We start from the raw sequence: 13,229 nt of genomic DNA, 5'->3' as shown, positions 1-13,229 counted from the left end.
AATCCACTGGTTTTGTTTAAGTTCTGGTCCACCTTCAGCCGTATCAGATTTTAAAGACAGGATATGGCGTGTACTCTGGGCACTTTGAATCCACTCCCTTACATCAACTCTAGGGCAGAAATCTCTGTCCATGTGCCATTATTGTCAGAGTGTTTTCAAGTGTCTCTTGGTTTAGAACAGTCCCGTGGTTCGTCTTGACTAAGTTCATAACAGAGAACATTCTGTCACATATAGCTGTGCACTGGCTCATTACGAACATCAGTTAAACTAATTTGCAGATTTTTTTTTTTCATTAACGCTCTGGAATTTACAGCAAACAGAACATGGAGACTAACACTATTGATAGGTGGTTGCACGTAACTAATTAAAACACATTATCGATCTTTCGTTATTTTGTTGAGTAAGTTATGCACTTTACTAGCTAAATGTATTTTAAGACATAAATACAGGTGAGTCACAGAAATTTTCCTAGCTTACAATTTTCCTTTCTCACAAGCATTACCATTCAATTAACTTTACTTTCCAAGTTATTTTACGCAATTTTGTTACACATATTGTGTGCTATTTTTTTTATAGGAAACCAATGATGCATAAGTGTGCAGATTTGAAAACAGCCCTTATTTGTGGTAAAAATATTCTATTTTATAACTTTTGTCTATGCAAATTATAAAGAAACTAAGGTATTGAAACACTGCACATGTGACTATTTGACACTAGTCACACAATTAACGTAAACGTTTGATTTCATGAAATAAGTTAATGTTGATTGTTTATTCTGCCAATTACGTGTTTTGTAATCTACATTTTTTTCGCTTTTGTAATTTACGCTACATAGCTATCAATCGGTCTCAGTTATACAATTGAATCATGATTTTTGGGGTATTTGGCTGTGATGGAGTATTTTACCCAGCAAATAAAACAACACATCGAATACAGTATACATTTAATCACATTCACTTGCACCTGCTTTCATAAAGAGGTATTATAATATACGTAGCACAAAAAATAAAGGAACCCCAGATTACTACTGGAAGTTAACTTTATTTGAGAGGCAAACAAAGAATCACTACGTAATGTTCTCAGTATCTTGTGTGTCCACCACGTGCAGCAACACATGCACGACATCTAGACGGCATGCTGGCTATCAAGCGACGGATTGTCGCCCTTAGAATGCGCCGCCGGTCCTCCTGAAGTGCAACACTAAGATCGTCAAGACTGACTGGTTGAGGCTGTCTAGCACGAACAGATCGGCCTAAAACATCCCACAAATGTTCAATAGGGGACATGTCACGAGATTTGGCTGGCCAGGGAAGTGAAGTGATGCCTTGCTGTGTGAGGAAGTCGGTAGCAACACGTGCCCTGTGTGGACGTGCATTGTCATCTTGGAAGACAAAGTTCTGTCCAATCCTGTTTGCCATAGGAGCAACTACAGGTCGTAAGATCTCGTTAACGTATCGCTGCCCTGTCATGTTACCACGAATGACAATCAGATCAGTCCTCCTGTCGTAGGTGATGCCACCCCAGACCATGACACTACCACCTCCGTAAGAATCGTGTTCCATGATGGTTGCTCTGACATAACGCTCACCATGCCGCCGCCAAACACGTCCATCTGTGAACCTCAGACAAAACCTGGATTTGTCGAAAAACATGACATAACTCCAGTGACGCAAAGCTCGTGTCTGGTGGTGTTGAGCCTATCGGTAACGTTGACGTCGGTGATTCAAAGTCATGATCACGCCTTTGAATGGACGTCTTGCCTTCCAGCAGCACGAAGTCTGTTCCTCACAGTAGAGTTGGACAGTCGTATTCCCGTGGCAGTACGGAACTCCCTCTTAATCTCCGGTGCAGTGACGAACCTGTTCCAGAGAGCAACAGTCCGTATCAGCCGATCTTGTCTGACAGTTGTCTTTTTGGGTTGTCCCCTTCCTCTCCTCATTGTAACGTTACCAGTCTGGCGGTGTGACATTACAAGCTGGGAAATCACGCTTTTTGATTTTCGAAAGAATCGAGCCACCTGATTCTGGGACTGTCCCGCCTGCACCATCCCAATTGCTTGCTATTTTCGTTCCTCTGTCAGGTATTGTCGTGGAGGCATTTTTACTGCAATGAGGAGTGCCGGTTATCGTGTCCAATTTATACCCTACAACGCACGTGCAATGCATGATTCTGCTGAACCATGAAGGGTAAGGAACGCTGCATCTGTGTGGGACAGCACTTATGGCCAATGGACCTGGGTTCGGATTTGGCTGGGTCAAGTGTAACATGGTCCTTTCAGATGTAAAATATACAGATATAGGGGTTCCTTTATTTTTTGTGCCTAGTATACTTAGTAGAGAGCATATTTTCACATTATGTTTAACATAGAGGTACGGGTAGTTGTTGCTACTTGATAATATGGCCTATTTTGTTTAAGTAATAAAAATAACGACAACCGATTGACATGTATGTAACTACTTTGTAAATTATTTGAAATAACACAACCGTCATGTAATACCATTGATTGACTGTGGTCACGTAACTTACTTTTAACATTTTATAGCGTTATGTTAGAATATTCGCAACTTTGACATTTTCTGTGTCCGAGTCCTGAAATTTGGGTATATCCGCCCGGTCCCCTCCATTATTATTTTTAGTTAGGGTTTGGGGTTAGGGGTTAGGGGTTAGGGGAGGGTGGGACCGGGCGGATATTTTTCCGAAATTTGAGATACTGACTCTCTCAATATTGATCTTTTAATAATAGCTGTTTTTGTAAACATTCAAATGTTTTCAATTTTGATTATTTTGCGGTCCATTTGTGCAACATTGGTGAGAAAGGGTGTTATACCATATACGTGACAGTACCAAAAGAAAGTCCTACCTCTGCGTCTATCTGTGTGCCTTAAAGTCTCAATGAAGCATGCCCACTTAAAAAGTAAATGTCTAACAATTTATGTAGTTGCAGCATGCATACAAGATTATAGAAAAGAAATGGTCAAATATTTAACCGAGGAATGAGACCTCAGGCTCAATAAAAGGAACCGCGAAGCTATTTATTTTACGATATCACCTTTTTCGGAAATAAATGATCACGTTATCACTTACCATTTTGTACTTATACTTGTGGAACTTTGACAGATGTTGCAACAAAGATTATTTCAGACGAACAGACCAAATCGTCCATGTTGTACAAACAAATCAATTTGTAATTTGGCAACTCTCTGTCACGTACTGTGTTTGGGGGATTCCCTAGACTTTTTCGCCGGTGTCCATGAAAATAGATCCCCATTAAACTTGATCCGAGTTACTACTTACTAGAGATTCTATAGACACGTTTCGTTGAATAATGATCCTGATACACTTTTTAAAAGCTTCTGGTTTGTTTCTTTGTTTGTTTGTTTTGAAAGTTGTTTGGTTAGCCGTGGGGTTGTTGTTGTCGTTGTTGTTGTTTATTTGTTTGTTTGGTTATTTGGGTGGGGGTGGGGAGGTTGTTTGTTTCGTTAGTTTTTTGGTTAAATGTGGGGTTGTAGTTGTTGTTGTCAAAACATTAATTATGGTGCGGTTTGGTTGTATTTAGTTAAATTTTGTTTTATTTAACGAAGCTACTAGATTAGGCTATATTGATTAATGAATTAAACATTTATCACAACAGACGAAGGCCTAAAATAATAAAGAGAGTGAAAGGAAACTATGGACAAGAAATTAAAGAGTAAAGTTAATCATTTAAGATGGCGTGTGTAAAAATAATGACGGTAAACTGTCAGGGACTAGGAGATCCTAAAAAACGTCAAGACGTACTTAATTACTTAAAATTTAAAAATTATAATATTTATTGTCTGCAAGATACCCACTTCAGAGTAGAACTAGAACCATATATAAAAACACAATGGGGATATAAATGTGTGTTTAATTCTTACGTTGGAAATACAAGAGGAGTAGCCATTATGTTTAATAATAACTTTGAATACGAAATACACAAAATAGAAAAAGACAATTCGGGCAACTTCATATTGATAGATATCACTATAGAAGGAGAGAGAATTATTCTTACGACCTTATACGGACCAAATAGAGATAATCCTAAATTTTATGAAAATATTTTTAACAATTTAGAGAACTTTCAAACTGATAAATATATAGTTTGCGGAGATTTTAATTTAGTACTGAATCAGAATTTAGATACCAAACACTATAAATATATTAATAATCCTAATTCACGTAATACAATTATAGAAACGGCAGAAATGTTAGATTTAAAAGATCCGTTTAGAGAATTTTATCCACATTTAAAACGATATACATGGAGGAAGAAAAATCCAGCAAAACAAGCCAGACTAGATTTCTTTTTACTTTCAAATAATTTAATACCATACGTACAAAAAATTGTAATCAAAAATAGTTACCGATCTGACCATTCTGGTGTAGTTGCCCACTTGAAAATAAATGAGGTTGAAAAAGGAAGTGGACTTTGGAAATTTAACAACGCATTGTTAAGAGACAAAGAATATGTAAAAGTTATTAAAAATACAATTGAAAATGTTAAAACGAAATACGCAGTTCCTGTCTATTTAAGAGAAAGTATAAGTACAATACCCAATGAAGCGATACAATTCGTAATAAATGACCAACTTTTTTATGAAACTTTATTAATGGAAATAAGAGGCAAAACGATTTCATATTCTGCTTACAGAAAAAAGAAACAAATTGAATTAGAAAAACAAATATGTGATGAAATTAGAATATTAGAATGCAACGAAGAAATGACTAATATAAATATAATAGAAGAAAAAAAAACTACAACTAGAGAAATTAAGAGAAGAAAAATTAAAGGGACATTATATAAGATCAAGAGCGAAATGGGTTGAAGAGGGAGAAAAGCCAACGAAATACTTCTGCAATATGGAATCAAGAAATTATTACAGCAATTTAGTATCAAGACTAGAGTTAGAAAATGGTGTAGAAATAACAGATCAGAAACAAATTCTTTTAGAAACCCAAACATTTTATAAAAAACTGTACTCTGCGCCTTCAAGTGAAGTAAGTGACGAGATTATAGATAAATTAAATGGACTTAATTATAATAAGCTAACTAACGAGGAAGCAAATGCACTGGAAGGAGAAATAAAATATTCAGAAGTGCTATCATTTTTTAAAAATATGAAAAATTAAAAAAGCCCTGGGTCTGATGGATTCACTGCTGAATTCTTCAAGTTCTTTTGGATTGATTTAGATTATTTTATCATTAGATCAATAAATTATAGTTATATTGTCAAAGAAATGTCTGAAGTCCAAAAGCTGGGTATTATTACCTGTATTCCCAAACCAAATAAACCAAAACAGTTTTTTAAAAGTTGGAGGCCTTTAACATTGCTTAACTGTACTTATAAACTAGCTTCAGTCTGCATTGCCAACAGAATAAAAACAGTGCTAGATAAAATAATTAGCAATGATCAAACTGGTTTCATTAAAGATAGATATATTGGTGAAAACATTCGATTAATATATGATATCATGCAATACACGGACGTCCTCGATATACCAGGTCTCCTGCTTTTGGTAGATTTTGAAAAAGCTTTCGACTCTGTATCATGGGCATTTATTGAAAAATCATTAGACATTTTTAATTTCAAAGCCTCAATTAAAAACTGGATTAAAACTCTGTACAATAATTCAATGTCGAGGGTGATTCAAAATGGCTTTCTGTCAGAGACATTTAAATTAGAAAGAGGATGTAAAGTTTGTTTTATTTAACGACGCCGCTAGAGCACATTGATTTTTTATCTTATCATCGGCTATTGGACGTCAAACATATGGTCATTCTGACACTGTTTTTAGAGGAAACCCGCTGTCGCCACATAGGCTACTCTTTTTACGACAGGCAGCAAGGGATCTTTTATTTGCGCTTCCCACAGGCAGGATAGCACAAACCATGGCCTTTGTTGAACCAGTTATGGATCACTGGTCGGTGCAAGTGGTTTACACCTACCCATTGAGCCTTGCGGGGAACTCACTCAGGGTTTGGAGTCGGTATCTCGATTAAAAATCCCATGCCTCGACTGGGATCCGAACCCAGTACCTACCAGCCTGTAGACCGATGGCCTGCCACGACGCCACCGAGGCCGGTAGAAAGAGGATGTAGACAAGGTGATCCACTTTCTCCTTATATTTTTATTATTTGTGCTGAAATTCTAGCTATATTAATAAAAAATAACGAAAACATAAATGGAATAACAATCGATGGTGAACAATATTTAATATCCCAATACGCAGACGATACAACTTTTATATTGGATGGAACTCCTGGGTCTCTGTTTAATACTTTAACAATATTAGAATATTATGCCACAGTATCTGGATTAAAAATAAATTATACAAAATCAAAAGCTATTTGGATAGGCAGTAAAAAAAACCTCAAAAGATGTTTATCACCATTCAAGATGGAAGTAATAAAGTGACTGATCTGTGGCATGCTGTTGTAAATTGGATTTTAAACAAAAAAGGAATTCGATTAAAATTAAATAAAACAATTATTTTATTTGGACAAATAGGCGATATAAAAGACATATTTATAAACTGGCTGTTAATAAACATTAAATATTATATATACAAGACAAAAATGGAAAAAAATGAAATAAATATAATAGCTGCTCAAAACATTAAAAAAAAAAAAAAACGAAATAGAAAAATATATTCTTTTTAAAAACTGTAAATATGAAGAGTATAATACAATCTGGGCACCATGGAAACGACTCTTCAGTCAAGAAAGTAATTTGATGGAAGATAATAGAAACAATTATCAAGCGAGCGCTTGACGTGAATTTTGACATTATCACTTATCACTATAATTACCTACTATAACTTCTCTTTTTAACATTCTTTCTTTCTAAACTTATATATTTATTTTATGTCCCCTTTACATCAACCAGCCTATTTAAATATATTTCTATTAACTAGTCATTTATAATACTACTATCTACATGTACATATGCATTAATATTAAATATATCACCATGTACATTATTTGTATAAGTATTACGATTACTATAATCAGCATACTACCACAAAGTGTATGTACTTTCAGTATTTAGCGTGTATAATCTAATTCATATTCTGTGAGGCGATGAATCAGGGCACCCCAACCCTGGCATCGTCAAAATGACCTGGGGACAATAAAATTAAAAAAATAAAATAAAATTAAAAATTAAAGATATAAATCTGGTTAAAATACAGGCCCTAGAATAAATACGTCATATAGTATGGGAAATAGTCTATTAGTTACGATCTTTTACATACTAGTACATGGGGTAAGTCTAAACTAAAATATGTAGCGAATGAACTGATATTAATGTGCAAAACAAAACTGTTACTCTATATAATTATGTGGAGTGTTTCACGGCAATGGTGTTACGTAAGCACATGATGAACACTATTTACACAATATAAAATAAAGCTCAATGAATAGAATACTATATATTAATAAAATATGATATAAAATAAACACGCAACCCACTAAACACAAAGCATATATCAACGCTCACTCATACATTATTTTAAATGTATTATTTATATAGAAATGTTATTATACATTATTAAACAGATTCAAGTTAAGTATGTTATTACTTTAACCAATACCATATCATATTCAAATTTACATATTAAAACCATTATTATATTTAAAATATTATTATGTTTAATTTTAAACACTATTAAATATCATGCTGAAGATACTTCAACATTACAACTAATTATCTATTTACTAACCTTATATCTGTATTATATGGTAAATAATTTAATTTGCAAGGTGACTTATTATCGGCTGAAGTAAGGCTTGCATGGAACGTACATATGTATATTCGACCTATGGACACTGACAGGTAGTGTATTGCAAGGTGTGTGATTTCTGCTAGTCATACAGGCAATTACGACAGTATGCCAGGATGTTTTTCAACTATTACACATTGACAAACCGACCGTGTTGTTAATGTAGAATGATATGTTACCTGCATCCTTTTGCGTGCTATGCAGTAATTTAATAGGTAACAGAATGCAGTGGAAAGCAATCCACGATAAATTACTCTTTTTTTTAAATGTGTTATAGGGTCTTTCAACAAAACATTTTAAATTTATGTTTTGTTGTCACGGGGATTCTATAATACCTGTAACTGAATAAAACACGATTATCCAAATATCTCTCTCAACTGTATATCTATTAGATCTCTCTGTAACGGGCAGTTCAAAACCGCTTTGGCTCGTCTAGGTATGATCAGAGATAAGATCGTATATAAAGTATATATTATTATAGCACGTTTAGTTCACTAGAAAACACAACAAAAACACAATACACTTTGGAATCTGTATTAACCTACGCTGACAAATGTACTGCCGCAGTAGTTAATTAATAACAACAATAATAACAACCCAGAACTGATCACTTAATTAGTTAATCTCTAGGTGTCTAGTTTACACAATATGCTAATCATTTCACCGTGACACAACACCCACACGTGTGATAATTGAGAAACGCTTCTAGGGGAACTTAATTAATAAAGGAATTACAACACTATTCCTAACTGGTTAATTTTTAATTAACCCTTAACTACTCATTCAGTAACTTTGTAACACAGAATTAATACTGGTACCTATCACAATAAAGACAATAACCTACAGTTTACCTAGGTCTTCTAGGATGACTGGCTAAGCTTTATATGACCAAATACTCGTATAAATATAGAACAGTAAGACTACGATTTACTTCGTCAGATGACCGAAGACACTGTCTAAATAATATTGGTATAATACAGTATTAAAATATTTAAAGTCACATCAATCACATCAATGTTATACAACAGAGCAGAAATAAAATATTTACCAAAGTCCAAACGGACAACGTTCCCGGGAAGCCTTCCTTTTTGGTTCTCCTCGATATCTCTAAATCCTAGCTATTTATTATAAAAATTCAGAATATCGCCTGGGGGTACAAGGCGGTCCTCCCCCTATCATCTGATATTCCACCTCTCCCAGAGTCGGTATATTTCTCTCTGATCGTCAGTCTGGCTGTCGCCATCCCGCGAGCAATCCCCTAGCCATAAACAGCACTACCGGAGATATTACGTAACTACTAGCCACATGGCCTCCACACCTGCTCTGGGTGTGTATTAGGCGTACAGATCGAGGACCGTCGCGCAGAAGTATTACGTAACAAGTTGCCCACCTGGATAAGTGCAATTTGGAACTGCACACGGCCTTCTAAAACAATTACTATCGCCACAGGCGAAAACAAATTAAGAGCATGTACCGTCACACACACCCACCTCAAAAAGGATATTTCCTCTACTCTAGGAATAGGGAAATGTACTACATTAAAACAAAAAGGTGCGTTAACCGACGCATACAGGCATTTATAACACATGTAATAATAAGGTGACTACCAGTAATCACACTGAGTCTCTGAGTCCCTGGTATACAAATAAAATATATAAAAACAAAACAGAAATCAAGAATGTCAACACATTATCATGACGTTCAACTTCGGGACAGGGCATCAGCGATTACATTAGAAGTGCCCTTGATATGTTCAATGGTAACTGGGTATTCTTGCAGAAGAAGACTCCATCTCAAAACTTTCTGGTTGGTGGCTTTCATTCTGTGAATGAAAGTAAGCGGATTATGATAAGTAAAGACCACCACTTGGTGCACTGCCGATTTCACGTAGATCTGAAAATGCTTCAGAGCTTGTACCATGGCCAAAGCTTCCTTCTCTATAGTGGAATAGTTCACCTGGTGTTTGTCAAACATTTTCGAGAAGAAACTTACAGGGTGGTCCAGTCCATTTTCGTCTTCCTGGAACAGCACAGCTCCAGCTCCCACGTCACTGGCATCCATAGCTAGCTTGAAAGGCATTCGGTAGTCTGGTGCTGCCATCACGGGAGACGAGGAGAGCATCTGCTTGAGACGGTTGAATGACTTCTCGCATTCATCTGACCACTGGAACTTCGTTTCCTTCTTTAGCAGCGATGTGATGGGGGCCGCTACCGTCGCAAATCTAGCACAGAAACGACGATAATAACCGGCCATACCAAGGAACCGGCGAACTTCACGACGGTTGGTCGGTGCAGGGTACTGGCTGATGCTTAGTGTCTTGGCCTGCAGTGGGGCGACGCAACCATGTCCGACAGTATGACCTAAGTAGGTCACTGAAGCTCTCACGAAGTCACATTTGCCCAGGTTCACAGTCAAGTTAGCTTTCTGTAGGCGACTGAATATTTGTTGTAGCCCGGTTAAATGTTCATCCCAAGTGTCGGTGGCTAACACCACATCGTCCAGATATACACTGACGTTTTCTAGGTCTGATAACACCTGGTTCATCATCCTTTGAAAGGCAGCAGGAGCAGTCTTCAAACCAAACGGCATCACTCGGAATTGGAAGAGGCCGTCAGGTGTGATGATCGCCAGAATGTCCTTAGCTTCCTCCGTTAACGGAATGGCATAAAAACCCTTCAGTAGGTCCAATTTCGTGATGTATTGCGCGTGTCCAACTCGGTCGATCCAATTGTCAAGGCGGGGTAGAGGGTAGGCATCTGCCTTGATGAGTTGATTCACGCGACGTAGGTCAGCGCACACCCGGAAACTGTTATCTCCGTTTTGAATCAGAATAACAGGTGATGCCCACTGACTGATGGTTCCAGAATGTCGTGTTCCAACATGTAATCTATCTCTTTTTTTAGTGCCGCACGTTTTACAGGATTTATCCGATAGGCATGCTGTCGAATCGGTGTAGCGTTGGGTTCCAAGCGCACATCCTGGATTAAAGTATTGGTAACCGTTGGAAAGTCCTGACAAATGGAAACATTGTCTTCTATCAAGGTAGTCAGCTTTGCTCGCTGGGGGCTGTCAAGGTGCTGTAGATAGGAACTCAAGTCTGCTAGAATCTGGCTGTTGGTTAATTTGATCTCTGCAGTCTTGACGTCATCACAGGAAATAGAATGATTCTCAGTTTGGACAGGCAACACTGGAACTATCGGCAGTCTGTCAAAATAACCTTTTAGCAAATTGATGTGACAATACCTACTTTTCCTAACCATATCAGGAGTGTTTATCACATACCCTGTCTCATTAACCCGTTTGTGCACAACATAGGGACCGAAATACCTGTTCTGTAATGAACCCCGTTTAATGGGAAGGTACAGCAGCACTTTATCCCCTGGTTTAAATTCCCGACTCTGAGCCTTCCTATCAAACACTGATTTTATTTTGCTCTGAGCATAGCTCAGATGCTTCCTAGCCAGTTCGGTCGCCTGCCACAACCTATCTCTAACTCTGCCTACATAAATAGCAGGTTTTCGGCATTATCCTTGTCTAACCAACTATCTTTTACCAATTTGAGAGTGCCTCGGGCTGAATGCCCATAGACCAACTCAAATGGGGTGAATCCTAAGGATTCTTGCTTAGCATCCCGTGCTGCGAACAACACGAAAGGAATTGACTGGTCCCAGTCAGTACCATTGTCGAAACAATGGCAGCGGAGCATACTTTTCATGCTCTGGTGGAAACGTTCTATGGCGCCCTGGCTCTCAGGGTGGAATGCAGCAGAACGAATCTGTCGTATATCTAACATAGACAGTACTTGCTGGATTAACTTGCTCATAAAGTTCGTACCCCGGTCGCTTTGAATTTCACCTGGTAAACCCGTGTACGTGAAGTACTTAAGCAGCGCACTAGCTACAGCAGACGCAGTAACCTTCCTTAAGGGAATCGCCTCTGGAAAACGCGTAGTTAAGCATATAATTGTTAACAAGAATTGGTTGCCTGAACGCGTTTTCGGTAATGGCCCCACGACATCTATCAACACTTTTGAAAAAGCTTCCCCAACTATGGGAACCTTCTGCAGGGGATAAGGAGGAATTAGCTGATTTGGTTTGCCCACAACCTGACACACATGACATGACATACAATGCTTACTGACATCTGCAAACATTCCCTTCCAATAAAACTCTGAGGCAAGTTTACTGTGAGTTTTATTCCGCCCTAAGTGGCCAGCAAACACGTCCTCATGTGCTAACAATAACAATGACGGACGGTACTTAGAGGGCACCACAATTCTACATCGTGTCACACATTCTTCACTATCAGGCACAACCTTTTCCACACTCTTATTCATTAACACTCCCATGTCCATATAATACCCTGACATCTGATCCTCCATCTCACCCTCAGTTAACAATGTAGTGCGAGCTGCCAACAAACTTGGATCAGCCCCCTGCTCTAGGATTAACTCTTGTCTATTACAAGGTAAGTCCCCCCTATCAAACACAACTGGTTCATTTCCCCTCTGCGGTAGATCAACAGGTTCCACCACATTTAATTCCTCAGTTGACTTATCTACCATTTTACTGATAACCTCATCCACTCCAATTTCATGGCTCACACACGTATCAGACAAATCACAAATATCCTCTGGGTCTTGTGCTAACCTACTGGCCATAGCCCTAGTCATTACACACGCAGGATATCTAGTCTCATCAACCTCACACTCTTCTATGGGTAAAGGGCTGTCTTCAATTAACAATTGGTCACATTGCGGCGGACAACATTGACTAGTCAAATCATTACCCAACAAAACTCCTATGTTTTCAAAAGGCAAGTCCTTCACAACACCCATAACGACTGGTCCCGTCACAAACTTCGAACACAAGAAAACCTTATGTAATCTGACAACCAAATTTTCTCCAGTAACTGAGGTTAAAGCCAAACTACGTCCTGAATCTGAATTTTCAATACCAGCTAAACACTCTTGCGTGATCAAACTCTGACTACACCCGGTATATCTATAGATTGATATAGCCTTAGGACTCAATTCTTGTTTCACATCACAAACCATACCAGTGGACACATACGGGTTTACTGAATCTGCCATGGGTCTAACCATTAACTCTCTCGCTAACGGAGCTGACCTCACTAAACCGACCACGTGCGCATTATCGCGTTTCCTTTTAAAACAGTCCCCGACAAGATGGTTATCCTTTTTACAGTAACTGTAATGTGGACGAAAAGTGCGTGCATTGGCTGATAATGCAGGCCTATCCTTACTTTGCCCACCACGTACATTCCTTGCCTGACTAGCTGACCAACTAGATGACTCTCCCCGATAGCTACTTTCCCGGGAAAAACCTGGCTGAAATTTCTTCTTATCACCCTGTTGTAAAGAGCTACCCTGTACTGCCTGAGCTTTGTGTATTAACACGTAATCATCT

General features: G+C 37.9%; 1 protein-coding gene across 1 annotated transcript in view; it reads right to left on the bottom strand.

Moving 5' to 3' along the window:
• The window catches only part of LOC121381371 (calcineurin-binding protein cabin-1-like), a 77,689-nt gene extending 74,468 nt beyond the window's left edge, over positions 1-3,221 (bottom strand). Inside the window, exon 1 of the mRNA XM_041510657.1 lies at positions 3,085-3,221. Coding sequence (XP_041366591.1) covers positions 3,085-3,087 — 3 coding nt within the window. The 5' untranslated portion in view covers positions 3,088-3,221. The remainder of the gene's footprint in view (positions 1-3,084) is intronic.
• Positions 3,222-13,229: the final 10,008 nt, after the last annotated feature.

The sequence above is a fragment of the Gigantopelta aegis genome, chromosome 9 (assembly GCF_016097555.1).
Source record: "Gigantopelta aegis isolate Gae_Host chromosome 9, Gae_host_genome, whole genome shotgun sequence".
NCBI classification, from domain to species: domain Eukaryota; kingdom Metazoa; phylum Mollusca; class Gastropoda; order Neomphalida; family Peltospiridae; genus Gigantopelta; species Gigantopelta aegis.
Note: the sequence above shows the minus strand (reverse complement) of the source record. Positions and strands in the feature narration are given on the sequence as shown.